This window comes from Poeciliopsis prolifica, unplaced genomic scaffold (genome assembly GCF_027474105.1).
Source record: "Poeciliopsis prolifica strain line A6 unplaced genomic scaffold, Auburn_PproV2 SCAFFOLD025, whole genome shotgun sequence".
Taxonomy (NCBI): domain Eukaryota; kingdom Metazoa; phylum Chordata; class Actinopteri; order Cyprinodontiformes; family Poeciliidae; genus Poeciliopsis; species Poeciliopsis prolifica.
The window spans coordinates 1,166,442-1,181,850 of record NW_026562400.1 but is presented as its reverse complement, the minus strand read 5'-3'; the positions used below and the strand labels follow the sequence as shown (position 1 = coordinate 1,181,850).

The 15,409-nt window shown below is 36.9% G+C and overlaps 1 protein-coding gene across 1 annotated transcript; it reads right to left on the bottom strand.

Annotated features, from left to right (window-relative positions):
• Nucleotides 1-1,752: 1,752 nt before the first annotated feature.
• On the bottom strand, nt 1,753-15,012 carry rhbg (Rh family B glycoprotein). The gene is made up of 10 exons (XM_055047286.1): nt 14,620-15,012; nt 9,585-9,774; nt 9,008-9,158; nt 8,744-8,891; nt 7,873-8,039; nt 4,912-5,049; nt 4,619-4,752; nt 4,346-4,467; nt 3,853-3,926; nt 1,753-2,482 (listed from the first exon to the last, which is right to left on the bottom strand). Exons 1-10 carry the CDS (start codon nt 14,852-14,854, stop codon nt 2,408-2,410), a joined length of 1,434 nt encoding a protein of 477 aa, XP_054903261.1. The 5' UTR covers nt 14,855-15,012; the 3' UTR covers nt 1,753-2,407.
• Nucleotides 15,013-15,409: the final 397 nt, after the last annotated feature.

Genomic DNA, 15,409 nt, shown 5'->3' with positions numbered 1-15,409 from the left:
ATATATGGGGCAGTTTTTATGTTTTACTTGAAGAAAAGCTTTAATTTAATGCCATAATATTGTCTCAGCTTATGGAAACAGCAGCATTTAATACTTTTGCTGCCAACAGAAATTAATTATTTTTTCTGCAGGTATGATGCCAAGCAAGCTCATCTCCTGAAGACATTTTGGACACTAGAAATAATTACCATAATCATGATTATTTTTCTTTGCATTTTAATTAGCCCTATGAAGCTCAATTAAGCTCTTCAGTATGAGCGCCTATTCAGTAAACAGCTGTCCACCTGTCTTTTAGTTCCTGGGAAAAGGCTGCCGTGCCTGTTCACGCCGTGGCGCCATCACCACGCTGGGTGGGGGGTCAGACGAGGCTCCTACAGCCTGCTAGGGGCCCTCTATTAAACTAAAAAGGGAGGAATAATTCTGCAGGGTGCAAGCAGCTCATCAGGATATGCAAATGGCTTGATTAGAGGGACAAGAACTGCAAGGAGATAAATTGTTAATGACAAACAACAGCAAATGTATCCAAGTCACCAGAATGTAACATTTTAAACAAGACGTTTCCTTTTTTTTTAGGAGAAGAATATTCCCTCTGTCAATCCCTATTTGCTGTAATCTCATTCCCAGTGCTAATTGCCATTAAATGTTCATGTAAATTGCTTCTCAAAAAGCTTCACAATGAGGCATGGCTGTCGTTGTTTTTCTACCAGCACCACCTAGTGGTCTCTGGAACACATTTACACCAGCAGCCAAGCAGAAGGTGAGCTGTCTGTTTTGTGGCGGCATACAGTACGTCAGGATCGATGGATATGGGCAACAAAGCATCAAGCCTCACCATTCATGCCATGGCTTCTCCCTTAAGATTTACTGAATCCCCCATCTGCTTGCTTCTTTTTCATGTCATCCTGCAGGAGGTCTGGTTGAGATCTGGACTTAAAAAAAAAAAAATCATATTTTTAATTAACCCTTCTGATGCTGAATATTCTCCTCAAAAATTGAGTTCTTGTTGCAAATTCTAGACAATTGTCTGGTGACAAAGAGGACAGGACATTATAAATAACAAAAAACAATAAATTAAAACTTCTGCCTTTTCTTTATTTGCCCCTGGGGACGGCAAAGGATTTCCTCTACTTATCATCCATGACTGTATTGAATCATTGTCCTGCTTCGTAACCAATGATGGCTTAGTTACTCTGGAAAAGTAACTAATTACTTTACTACCAGTAAAGTAATTACTGATTACTGATTAATTAAGTTTTGATCGTTGCCAAAACTTAGTTGCAGGTTATTTTATAATGGTAACATCAACAATGTGTCATCATTTATAAGGTTGAACTGAAGAGGAGATTGTTTCACGGTGACAGCAGTACAGTGTGTTTTTGTTTGGTCCACTATTGTCTGGAAAACTGAGGATTTTAAAGAGAGTTGGTGCATTATGATAACTGGGGGGAAAAAATCTTGTAACAGTTCGGTATCTGCAGGAAAATATTTTTTGTCCATATTTTATTATTTTTTTTAAATGGTATTTTGTAAATCATTGATGGTTTTATACCTGGTGTCCAGTGAAAGCGGATCGTCAATTCAAAACAAGGACAAAATGCAAAAGTTCTTTCTGTGGGTTTTGTAGTTGGATACATTATTGTTAAGCCCCAACAAGATGATTTTTGATGGGTAAAATTCCTGAGCTTCCAATGTTTTCTGATATATTCTTGCTAGAATATAAATACCACATAACACAAAACACTCATTGAAAACTTCATTTTTAGCCCAAAACTTTATTTAAAAGTCTGTCTGCTCTTATAAATACAGTCAATGTCACAAACATAAATTTTCCTGTAGGTTTAAGTCAATTTGGAAATCAATTAGGAGATTACCATACAAATATGAAAGTGTACATAAGTAACAATAAGACTGGCATGGTTTAATATGAGGCAAAATTGTATACGATTCTAAAGTTAATGTAATCACATGTAATGAACAGTAAAATATCATTACCTCACAGCATGAAATCTTTTTCTGTAATTAAAAAAACAGTTACTTTAAAATAAATCCTATAAAAACATCTAATCTTGACTAACATAATTCAGCTAAATGAATTTATCTGTTTTTAAGTCTCTCTTTGGTTTCATCTTACAGTAAAAATAAGCAATTATTTCAAATTTGTGTTTGATGGACAATCACAAAGCAGATTTTAATAAATGAAAACATCATTTATCAGTGCAGCGTGTTCACAGACACAACTCTAGATTGACCTCTAGTGGTTTTACTCATTAATTTCTGTTCTATTGACTTTAAAGACAGATAATGTTTCAAATGTAAAAACTGTTTGGCAGCTGGCATGAATATAAAGAGTATTTTGTAGCCTGTAGGCTTTCAAGTGCCGTCAAAACCTTAGATTGGTTCTGTGTGTCTAACTGTTTATCTTCTCAGTTTCTTCCATCCTCACATCAGTTAGCTCTTGGTCATGGTGCTCTTCACCTGGTACCTGAGAATACAAAAAAAATCATAAAACTTTAGAATTACTGAAAATTGTACCTTAGTAGTTCTCTCACCCTGCTTTATAATAATGTGCACCATCTATTTTATGTTTGCAAGTATTCCAGACTTAAGAGCTGAAAATAGATTTTTCTCATCCTGTTGATTTTATTTTATTTTTTATTTTTTATTTTTTACATTGACAATGTTTTACTACACAATATGAACAAACACATATAAAACTAACAACAAATAATAACATGTTTTCTTTTTTTGGCAATAAAATTATAGAAGAGATTTAAGTAGCTACTTCTAGAAAATACTGATTTATACATCTGTATTTATAAAAAGACATGAAATTATAGTAAATCAAAGCAACAAATGTCTCCAAATTCAGCAAGAATTCTGAACTTCTTCTGTGGTGATTTTACTCCCCCTGGTGGCCAAATATCATACATAATCAGACCCAAAACATCTAAAACATGTTTCTCAGACTTTGTAACATTAAAAAAAAAAAAGAAAAGAAAACACTCAGAGGTAATTTAACACTTTTTTTCTCACATCAAATACCTTCATCTTATAAATAATGTTAGATTTTATTGAATTATTTGATATTTTAGCTTGATAAGAAAAAGTGTGATTGAAAATGTCTTTCTGCAACTGACTGAACGTGTCCATACTTTGTAGAATAATGGCTGGATAACAGGGATGGGCAGTTATTGTATCATTTATCGTTACTGTGTTGAAAGAAAATCACATTTATCAAGACAAAGATTAACTTTATTGAAGATGTTATCAAAACTCCAAAACTGAAACCATGACTGAGGTTGTTACTTTCATATGCAAGTTTTATAAAAGAATTTGAAAATATGACAATGCAGTTCAATTTTACGGTTAGCAGTGCAATCGCACCACTATATATAACAGGTGACCAGTAGCCTATTTGAAAAGTTTTACTATTAAAGCAAAATTTGTGTTTGTTAGGCTTTGGCCATAGGGAGCAACAGATATGTTGACAAAAGATCAAATATAAAGATAACTTAAAAAAACAACAAAAAACACACACCACTTTATTATTATCCCAATGAATGTCAGCAATTTCACAATAAAATCTTAAATCCATATTAATATTTAATATGGATCATCGTGCAGTAGGAATTACTGCATAATATTATGCAATAATTCCTACTGCATGACATCATGACTAAAGAATTCCTAAGTTTTTCTGAGAATAAACATTTAATTTAAATTAGCCAAGAATTAAAGGGTATTTATCTAAATAAATAAAAGTCATGTAAAAACTTCTTCACAAGTTTGCAAATGGAAATTCCTCTATATATTGTGTATTTCACACAGTTTGTCTTGCTTTATCACACTGACCTCCCAGTAGACGCTGTCCTCATAGCAGGCATTGTCGCGAGGAGCTCCAAGCACCGGCAGCTTCAAAATGAAGCCTGAGAGGAAGGGAAAGATTTGTCACTTTAGTTCATATTCATCAGAATATGTTTTGATGTATGCTATTTTTTTTTTTTTTTTAAATTAGCTATCAAGTACCAAACAAAGTATATGCTCCAGGTGATGAAATCCTGAGATTTTTTTTTAAAGTCACAAATGCAGACTTGCACTTTCATTTGTTTCCCATAAAGCATATATTAGTTGACAACAAATTTCTTTCTGCACATTAATTTCACATTTAATATGTTGAATTTCTGAAGACCTAAAAAGTCAAATCAACAAAATCAGATTCAGAAAGAGCTTGTTCCCCTCTTGAAGTACCTTCTTAAAATGATCAAATAATTTGGGTTCTTTGAAGTTTTTTATAACTGGATACTCTTGAACTGGCTTAGTAGCCACTGGTTGTGCATTTACTTACCAACAATGAGTCCTCCAAAAATGGCAATCGCAAGAGTGATTACAAGAGAAATGGCTTGCATGCCGGCCTGATAAGATGTCTCTCTTTCTCCACTTGCCACATCAGGAAAAACCTTTGCCAAACTTACAACCACACAGAAAAAAAAACATGTTAGCAGATTGTTCAAATAAAGAAATAGAGTCAAAGAGAAATTTAATCTGGCACTGATTGAATAAAAAAAAAGAATATTGAATTTAGTGTTGCATCAGGGAAAGCAAAAAAATAATTGTTTACCCATTTCCATAAACGTCCTTCGGGACCACAGCAGCAGTGACAGCCCCAACAATGGCCCCCAGGATGCCGGGCATGCCGTGCAGATTGTGGATTCCACAGGTATCCTGGATCTTCAGCTTCTCCTCCAGGATGGGCTGATGGGAAGTAAACGACATTTGTAGAATGAACCTTATAAGAATTTAAACAACTTGAAATTTAAATGAAGTTTATTCAAAACTTTGATAGAAGGTCCTTCACACGTGTCTTGAAGATAAGAATTGATTTGTAAACATAACATCATAATTTATTCTTACCGAGAGATACTTAAAGCCAAGGACAGAGATGATTCCTGCCAAAAACCCAACGATCATGGAGCCAAAAGGTGTGAGCATCATTTCACCAGCTGTTCCTGCTGCGACTCCTCCGGCCAGGGCGGCATTTTGAATGTGCACCTAAACATGGAAACAAAACACATGCTGAGGTCAAAGAAGAAAAAAAAAATAAATAAAAAATAAAAAAAAAATATATATATATATATAAAAAAAAAAAAAAAAAAATTCCCTTCTCACCCACCGCGGGTGGTTCTTATCCTCTGAGCTCGGGTCCTCTACCAGAGGCCTGGGAGCTTGAGGGTTCTGCGCAGTATCTTGGCTGTGCCAAGGACTGCACATTTCTGGACTGAGATGTCTGATGTTGTTCCTGGGATCTGTTGTAGCCACTGCTCCAGTTTGGGGGTTACTGCCCCGAGGGCCCCGATGACCACAGGTACCACTGTGGTCTTCACCTTCCAGGCCCTCTCCAGTTCCTCCCTGAGGCCCTGGTATTTCTCCAGTTTCTCGTGCTCCTTTTTCCTGATGTTGCAATCACTTGGTATTGCTACATCTACCACAACGGCTTTCCTCTGATGTTTATCCACTACGACAATGTCTGGTTGGTTCGCCATTACCATTTTGTCTGTCTGGATCTGGAAGTCCCACAGGATCTTAGCTCTGGCATTCTCCACCACCTTTGGGGTGTTTCCCACTTTGATCTTGGGGTTTCCAGTCCATATTCTGCACAGATGTTTCTGTATACTATGCCTGCCACTTGGTTATGTCGCTCCATGTACGCTTTCCCTGCCAGTATCTTGCACCCTGCTGTGATGTGCTGGACTGTCTCAGGGGCCTCCTTGCACAACCTACACCTTGGGTCTTGTCTGGTGTGGTAGATCTGGGCCTCTATTGCTCTGGTGTTTAGGGCCTGTTCCTGGGCGGCCAGGATGAGGGCCTCTGTGCTGTCCTTGAGTCCAGCTTTTTCCAGCCATTGGTAGGATTTACTGATATCAGCCACTTGGGTTATTTGCTGGTGGTACATCCCATGTAGGGGCTTGTCCTCCCATGATGGTATCTCTGGCACCTCAACCTCCGTTCCCTGTTGTCTGAGACATTCACTGAGCACATTGTCTGTTGAGGCTTTGTCCCTGATGTATTTATGGATCTTAGTTGTTTCGTCCTGGACAGTGGTTCTCACACTCACTAGTCCTCTGCCTCCGTCCTTGCGGCTCGTGTACAGTCTCAGGGTGCTGGATTTGGGATGGAACCCTCCATGCATGGTTAGTAGCTTTCTAGTCTTAATATCTGTGGCTTTTATCTCCTCCTTTGGCCAGCTGATTATTCCAGCAGGGTATCTGATTACTGGCAGGGCATAGCTGTTTATCGCACGGATTTTGTTCTTGCCATTGAGCTGGCTTCTCAGGACTTGCCTTATTCGTTGGAGGTATTTAGCTGTGGCTCCTTTCCTTGTGGCCTCATCGAGGTTACCATTTGCTTGTGGTATACCTAGGTACTTGTAACTGTCCTCTATGTCTGCTATTGTTCCTTGTGGGAGTGAGACTCCTTCTGTGCGGATCACCTTCCCCCTCTTTGTGATCAGCCAACCATAAAAACCATATATATATATATATATATATATATATATATATATATATATATATATATATATATATATATATATATATATATATACATGTGTATATATATATATATATACACATGTGTGTGTGTGTGTGTGTGTTCTCCATATTTTTAACAAAGAATTTTGTTTTCAATCCACAAATCTTAGACGTACTGGGAAACTAATAGAATGCTTGTCTTTCGATTTTTGACTGTAGATTTGTAATTTTAACAGGTTTTGACACAAACAAGCTTCCCAAAAAGCAAAATGAACTACCAGATTTGGATGATGACGCATTGTCTGAAAGCTATGGTGCCTATTGTAGCAAATGTACAATTGTTTTCTTGATTATAAAACTAACTTTTTTAACTGACCTATACGACCAGAAAAAATATTAAAGTTTGAGACAAAAAGCAAACAAGGTGCATAAGAAGAACTTTCTAATAACTGATTATGTCATTCAGGAAATGTTAATGTCGTCTCGGTCTCTAGATGCTGAACTGTCGCTAAAAGCCTTCAGTCAGAGGCTCCTCCAGATTCATTGCAAAACTGATTGTTACTGGAGACCCTTTCGGCTCACACTATTGTTTTCCTCTGAAGACAGATTCTTGGATATGATGAATTAAGAATACATTTAATTTTCTTATTTTTAAATCAAGGTTCAAAATCCACCTGATTAGAGTTGCCTTAGAGTAATAATAACTGGAAAATGATGGAAATATTTGATGTATATTTGCTTGATGATGGTGTTTATCTATGCAATGCACTTTGAACTGCCTTGCTGCTGAAATGTTCTTTACAGAAATTGACTTGATTTGTTTTCAACAACCAAGTGACAGAGAAAGGTTAGAAACAAGCTGGATATTTGATTAATTTCCTCTCATACTTGATAATCAACATTGTAGAAAATTTATCTTGCGATGATTCACAACCTCATCTCGGAGTATGTGATCTAGTTACTTGATCAGATAGCCAGCTGCCAAATGGCTGACAGTTGGATATCTGATCAGCCTGCCAGCTATTTGGCAGAGACCCAATCAACATTTTTGGGGCGGTCATTCATTCATTGGCTCTCGGGTATTGAGTAACAGTCATATGTTCTAAACTCTGATAAGCGCAAGAAGAACAAGTTTAGATAGAACATCTTTCTTCTGTTTTCTGATGTCTCAGTGCTTTTCTGGCACTATTTTATTTGCTTCATTTCTTTTTTAGTTGAAAAAACTCTTCTGAAAATACAGTATGGATGAATGAGAGACAACATTCTCATCAAGACGATCATCTGATTTTCTGATTTGTTTTTAGTTAAAGAGTTGAAAACAGAAATGATAATCATGCATTATTACCATGTCCAGCTTTCCATCGTGAGCTGTGAGGGCAGACATGGCATATGTTGACAGAGTGCAGGCTGCCAGAGAGTAGTAAGTGTTCATGGCTGTGCGGTGCTGGGGGTCTCCATGTGCTGTGACAGCAGAGTTGAAGCTGGGCCAGAACATCCACAGATAGATGGTACCTGTATTCACATTGAAGATAAAGATAGACTTTAAATATAGCAGGAGTGAAAGGAAATTGAAAACCAGACTTTAAAATGTCTCTGTGGCTTGCCAAAGAATTCCCCTTGAACTTCTCTACATTATATATTGTAGCCAGTGCATAGTTGTGAAATGAAAGATTTTAAACATTTTTAACAATCTGAAAATAAGCTTAGGTACTGCAGATACAGCATAGTGCATAACGGTCATTGAATATGAAGGTCTTTGCTTCTTCTGGGCAATCCAGAAAAGTCAATGAGCCACTATGTAAGCCGTTCCATTACATCTTCTGGGTGTTTATTGTTACCACCGTGAAATAAGATGGATTTTATTTTTCGTTTTGACAGTAAAGGGGGTTGAAAACAAATGCCTACTGCACTGTTTTATTTTGAAAAAAAAATTACATCTAATTTCCCTTTTGCTTCAGAGGATTTAAGGCATACAAATACTTTAGAAAGATACGAAAAGCCACAGAACCATTACCTGGCATGCAACACACAATATAACTTCTTGTTCTTTTAATTCATGAAAAAAGGTGGGGAACCCACAAGAGGCATGAACTCTGATTCAGTCATTGGTGTCTCACTCAGCTCGTACTCATTAAGCATGTTGCAATCTTATGGGTTTGGGTGTAATTTACCACGAAAACAGTTCTTGTATTTGTCTGTTCTTGCACAGGAATTACCTATCATTGCAAACAAGTCAGAGTGGTAGACTGACGAGTTCTTATGTTTGCTCTGCTCCAGTTTGGGGCGGTACAAGATTCGCGTCACCATCAAGCCAAAGTATGCTCCAAAGGTGTGGATGGTCATGGAGCCTCCAGCATCTCTAGTCTAAAAAAAATGGTTCACAGGGTTGTTCAAAGCTTTGAGTGTGTCAGCAGAAAAAATAAGAGCTGTTCATAAGTCATTAAAACAAGTCTTCAGTAGTTTGATTTGTGGTGACTCACTCCTAAAATGCTGAGCAAGATGTATTCATTGACGGCAAACAGTGTGACCTCAAAAACTGCCATAATCAACAGCTGGATGGGACTGGTTTTTCCCAAAACCGCTCCGAACGAGATCAGCACAGAGCCAGTGCAGAAGTCCGCATTGATCATACTGCAAACAGAAAAAAAAGAGGTTGACACCTTGGTATGAAAACAGGAATGAAGTCAGAAACAGCCTTGATTTTTTTTCAAAGCCAATAAGTAACTAATTTTAAATTTTTACACCATTTATGGGGTGTGACACTAACTGTTCAGTGCTAAACTCTCAAAATGACCAGAATCTGGTAAAGAAGAGGTGTACTTAAAAACAAAAATGTAACTTTAAAGCACTGTTGTCACTATTCACAATGAGACAATGTTAGGGTTAAGAAAATGTATTTTTCATTATTGTGTACTTTAGAGGAACCTGTACAGTTAGTGTCCCTTGGATAGAAGGTGATGCTCTCTAATGTAAGAATGAAGGAAGAATATTGTAAAAAAAGAATATAAGATGAATAATTTAAAATAATGATGGTATTCATTTTCATTCATTTTGCACCTTTCCACTCCAATGTGAATTTTCCCATCCTCATGTAATCCATGGAAGAAGCCCTGCATGAGAGTGGCCCACTGCAGGGCCAGGGCTGCGATGAGGAAGTTGAAGCCCACACTGCTGAAGCCGTAGCGCTGAAGGAAGGTCATGAGGAAACCAAAGCCGATGAAAATCATTACATGCACATCCTGGAAACCTGCAGAGGACAAAACAGCAAATGGTCAAGGAGGTCATGTGCCGCAGCTGCCTTGTTGGATATACGTTATGATAGATGTTAATTTGTTTCTTTTGAAAACGTGGTCCTGTAGGCTCTGCTTAAGGTGTGACTATGACTCCATGCATTCTTCATTTATCAATGCTGTCAAGCAATGTGATGTCTCCTAGATTAACCCATTCAATAAGCACTAACAGTCTCTTTCCACAAACAAAATGATTGTTTCAGGAGCTTTAAAACCATAACCTAACCCTAACCCTAATGCAGTTGTTCTTAGAGTGCACAATTTCAGAAACCTCCCTGGAAAATCAGGTTTAGTTGTAACTTGCAACCAGGAACATGACTCACAGCAGGTTTTGATTCATTTATGCTTTTTAGTGCCTATATATGCATTAAATATATGATTTCTTATAAATTATGCAAAACCATTAAGAAAATAAATGCACTTTTCTGAGAAATGGTTGATGACCCGTTTTCAAAATGAACCCTATCAACTTGTTACATGACATTGTTTCCTGTCCTGATTCACACAGTTTGTGAACGTTGCTCATTAGCTGCCATTATTAACATTGCTCTGTGCTGTAAGTGCGGTCGTTATGGTAACTGTTAATTGGCTTGACCAAGCAGAGCTCTTTCCGGCTTCCCTGTCGGTACTTTGGCCTAGATTCACACAGTTCCCCGTGGCCCAGATGGAAACCTTCATATCAACGCAATAAGGAGCGTTGATATGAAGGTCAGAACACAGAGCTGCTCTACACCGCCAATTGATATGAATTTTAAACATTGAGATTTACTTCCATTCTCACTGTTTTGCTTTGATCATGTCTGTTCAGTAAGAGGAAATCTCAACTTACTGACACAGAAAATACAAATGAAGAATCAGAAGTACTTATGTAGCTGAATGTTAAGTGTTATTGACAAGTTTTCAAGTCACTATGTGGATGCAACTGATTAAAATTAAAAAGCTTCTCTTGAAGCAGCTTGTCTTCCTGTGTGGGTGAAACCACTGACGTCAACATTATCTTTCATAACTGTTCTCTTGCTATCAGGTGAACTGTTCCAGCAGAGAGGAATGTGTGTGATGTTTTTTACTACACCAGATCTTAGATCCTAAAAGAAACTTACAGAACATATAGTTATACATACCTTATGCAAAAACACATATAATGTGCATGTTTGGTTGGTCTTAACTGATACAGACAACTTTGTACAAACACACAATATAATGTCTGCTAAAACAAATTAATTTTTCCTTATTCAACGTTTTCTATACTATTAAGCAAACACACCTCAAACCACATTCAATCCTAATGCAGCCCAGCTGTCTATTCCACTAATGCCAGTTGATTCATGTTTTACACATACCATGTGAATATTAGAAGAACTTTGAAAGCTTGGAAAACTTAACTTACAAAGTTGATCACAAGTTTATTTGTCTCTAGGTTTGGGCTCTTCATTAATGCACTGTGAGAAAATGTGTTTTTCATTCAGTTCTTCTCTTAATCACCTCTTTAGATCTTATGGGGTCCCACATATGATCTCATTTGCTCCAACTTTGCTGCCTGGACTGTGAGGCTCAGTTAATCTCAGATTCATATCTTAGACTGATCAAATGGCTAATATATAAACATGTTATCAACAATTTCATTTGCAAGTTCAGCCCTCTACAGAAGTATGAAGACAACCATTGTAACTCAAAGTATAAGTACTATGGGACTATGGCTTCCATTCACTCAGGGTGTGAAAATTTATTAGACAACATTATGTAGTAAATTATGGACATGTTTTTGTTGTTAGTTGTAAGTTGTTGTTTTTTTTTCTTGCTTTGGCCGATGTAAGCTGGACGTTAAACCGGTTCTCATGAAATATTTACTTTCCAGACAGTATAGGGGTTCCACACTGCAGAGCATGAAAAGTCTGAACCTGTTTCTGTTTAATGTACATCGTCGTTTTTCCTTCTTCCCACCATATGACACGGATACCGGATAGAGTCTCTGTACAAACATCCCTGAGCCATGAAGGTGTTCTTCATTTCCAACTTCTGTGACAAAAAAGTGTCAGGTTAAACACCGTGAAGTGGGTTGGATGTGACTGTCCACCTTATTTTTTTCACCTTCTGTGGCAACACAGCAATTCATAAAAATATTTATGTTTCTTTAAACGGTGTTGTGTGTGTCCTAATAATGTGTCAGTGCTCCAAAACGTAAAGATAAATTAATACAGATTTTGTTTGATGGACACATGTTGCATAAAGCTAGCAGCATTTTTTTGATTTGTTTTGTTATTTAGGATGAAATACTTGACAGTTATGTTAAATGTGAGAAAAAACTGTTTTATGTCAGACTTGTTCAAATAAAACTTTAGCACAAAAGGGAGTTTAAACAGAATGTGCACCAATGACAGATAGGGGATGCAAAGGAAATCTCTTTTTAAGGAATGTAATCTGTATTTTTCTTTTTAGTGCTAAATAGGAGTCAAAGTGATTTAAGGCAATATCACTCCTGAATACAGCCAAAAATGAGAAAAATAATCTTTTTTCACTTCCTTTTATTCACTTTGTTTTGAGCTCAACTCTCTGACTGGCCTTCTTCCATTGATCACCAACAAACTTTAGACAATGATTCTGCTAAACCAGGGTTAGCAAAGCAGCAACGTTTGCCATGAAATACGATACATCTGTCAGTATGTGCTACACAATGCAATGGAAATTTCACAGTAGCTGTTGATGCTGCTGCTCCAAAGCAAACTTTATGAAACAAAAATAGAGGTACATCCTGTTTGGTAAGTTTGGATTGATCAAACAAAGGTGTGACATTCACAACGACATCAAACGTCCACATTACAGTGACTGAAAAGAAGAAGTTAGAGGAGATTCTATAGCAATCTGCTTCTGGGAAAATATGTTAAAGGTTAATATGTAAGAAAAGGGTTTAGTTTTTAAATATTCCCTTAATTCTCTAGGGCGGGGTTTGAAGCCCCGCCCTAGAGAATGAGAGATGCTTGAAGGTAAATGCCTCCCACACTCTGACATGTCACTATGTGCTCAACAGTAATAAATAATTTTTGTGTTTTAATTATCAAGCTTTGGGAATGAAATATTGGATATGTTCTTTAGTATTAGTACATAAAAAAGAGAATCAAACTTTTGTATTTGGAGAATGCATTACAGCATGATTGGAAAGTCAAACAAATTTATCACAATGGATTATTGTCTGTTTTACTATTTTCTGTTTGCTATGCAAATAGATTAAATTAATCATAGATGAATTTACAGAAAAAACTCATTTTCTAGACTGTCTTACTATATATTTCAAGAACTGGAAAACAATATTTCACCCAGATGTAGAGCTTGATCCCTATTGTTCAGTCTTGAAATGCTATTAGAAAGGAAATTTGCATGTAAATTCCTCTCACATGGTCGAGAATTACAACAACTTGAAAAGTGTTAGCTGAGCAAGAACACCTGAGATTCACTGTTCCAGTACAAAAAAAGATAGACTGAAAATGTCTTACAAATGTTTTTGGTTTCCATTACTGACTGAAAGTCCCACACCTGGCTAAGTATAGTGTCAACCCAGGGTTCCCTAAAGTCGGTGCTCGAGGGCCGGCATCCTGCATGTTTTGGTTCTCTCCTTGGTGGTACTGACAACCAGAAAGTCAATGTTCTTCTCAGGCCTCTAAGGAGCCATCAATTGATCCAGGGGCGTTAAATCAGGGAGCGAACTGAAACATGCAGGATGCCGGCCCTCGAGGACCCACTTTCAGGACCCCTAAACAGACATGAGATACAATAGCTGTCACAAAAAAGTACCCCATATGTTTATATTTACTTTAGATTTTTTATTGTTGATACTTTTACCACAAATAATAATTTAAAAAAGTGCACTGGTATATTAAATGTTATTGCTTGTAATAATTAGTAAGAATTTTTTACATGTAAGTTGTTATCGTTTAGGTTGGAATTTTGAATGATAATATCAGCATTTTGTGGAATAGATGAAATGGCTGATCATTTCAAGGCCTGGCCTAAGACCAGCCAGCCCATTTAAGACCCTCAGCTTTTCTTTTAGAATGATAATCAGAGCACAACATGTTGGCTGGGCAGCACAAAGTGGTTCCAGCAGTGAAATATAACACTTTGCCACACACCCAGTGTCCTAAATTTGTTTTGGAAATTTCAAACAACGTATCAGAGGAAAACTAAATCCACAGGGCTTCAAAGTATGAATGAGAACTTGCATATCTGGCTGATGTGATGAATTTGTGCAGATCAGAGGCAATCAATGAAACATTCACCCGTCTGCATTGAGATGCAAATATTGCTTCCATGTTATTCTAATGATTACTCTCAATAGCCTATGGAAAATTCTGCCATCCAATTTACCCAACGTTGTTTCCATAAAACCTGACAAAAACAACAACAAAAAAAGATATATATATATATATCTTTTTTTTTTTTTTTTTTTTTTTTTTCATATTCAAAATATTCCAGCAAAAAACATCTGAATGGTTTTCTCTGTCTAGGTCTTTCAGGGATAAGAAGCTAAACTTTTCCCCTTAATTTAATGGATATTTAGATTTTGCTTTTAGTCTCGTCTAAAATATATATGTATATATATATACATAAATTTTGTATTTGAGGTTTATTGGAAAAAGTAAACAATCCCACCATAAAAACACACAAAATGTAACAACCCTGAGAAAATTCAAAATATTTAAGCATTTTTTTCAAAATATGCATGAATTTTTGTCCCCGCTAATTCTGATAGTGGATTGCTGGAACATCATCTGACACACCTTTTGACACCTGATCTAACGGAAACTTACTTGGATAGCGGTAGTAGAAATCATTCCTATAGTCAGTATCATCAGATGTTCCAGAACCATGTCCGTTGTGCCCACCAGCTGTGGAGTTATTAATTTTCATATTCTTATTAAACAGCTTTGCGTCTGTGTCTTCATCGTACACCACCAGAACACCAAAGAGGATGATGAGAATGATTTCCAGGATGAAGCAGATAATTGGCAGCTTCAGCCGCATGTTGGTAGACGAGTCTGTCATGTTTCTTGCAAGTCAGATGCGGAGCAGAGGCTTGGAGAGGCTTGTTCTTTTCCAAAGATCCAGGACAGAAAGTTGGGGTGGGGCGTCCAGAGAGCAGACACCAAAACCTTGGGGAGCTTGTGTGTATGAGGGTGGAAGAAGAAGCTCACAGACAAACACAAGAGCTTCACATGTGATTTTGTTCAGCTGGGTCACACCTACCAGGCCAAGTTAGGTGGAGACAAAGTTAGTCCCGCCCCCTCTGACAAGGTATCTAAACTCACCTTTAGTTTGTTAATTATCCTTTTGATGGAAGAAGTTTAGGAGTAGTGATCACATTTTATCTAGCAGTTCAAGATTCACAAACTTCCTTTAAGGAGAGGTGATTATTACTTAAATATCATATTAGCACAAAGTTGACAGACTTATTTTAGTCTTATCAGAAGTGATAATGTCTCATATTTCATCAAATTTGACTTCATCATGAGGAAATAAGAACCATAGACAATGGAAACAGGCTACAGTGTGAAGTCTTAAGAAAATAATATGCAATAAATTTTAATATATCTGAGACCT

Excerpts from the sequence above, each read along its gene's own strand:
- rhbg (XM_055047286.1), bottom strand. The coding sequence starts at position 14,854 with ATGACAGACTCGTCTACCAACATGCGGCTGAAGCTGCCAATTATCTGC. Across the intron at positions 9,775-14,619 it reads TTTCTACTACCGCTATCCAA|GTTTCCAGGATGTGCATGTA; the intron begins GTAAGTTTCCGT and ends TGTCCTCTGCAG. Across the intron at positions 8,892-9,007 it reads TCTTGCTCAGCATTTTAGGA|ACTAGAGATGCTGGAGGCTC; the intron begins GTGAGTCACCAC and ends CATTTTTTTTAG.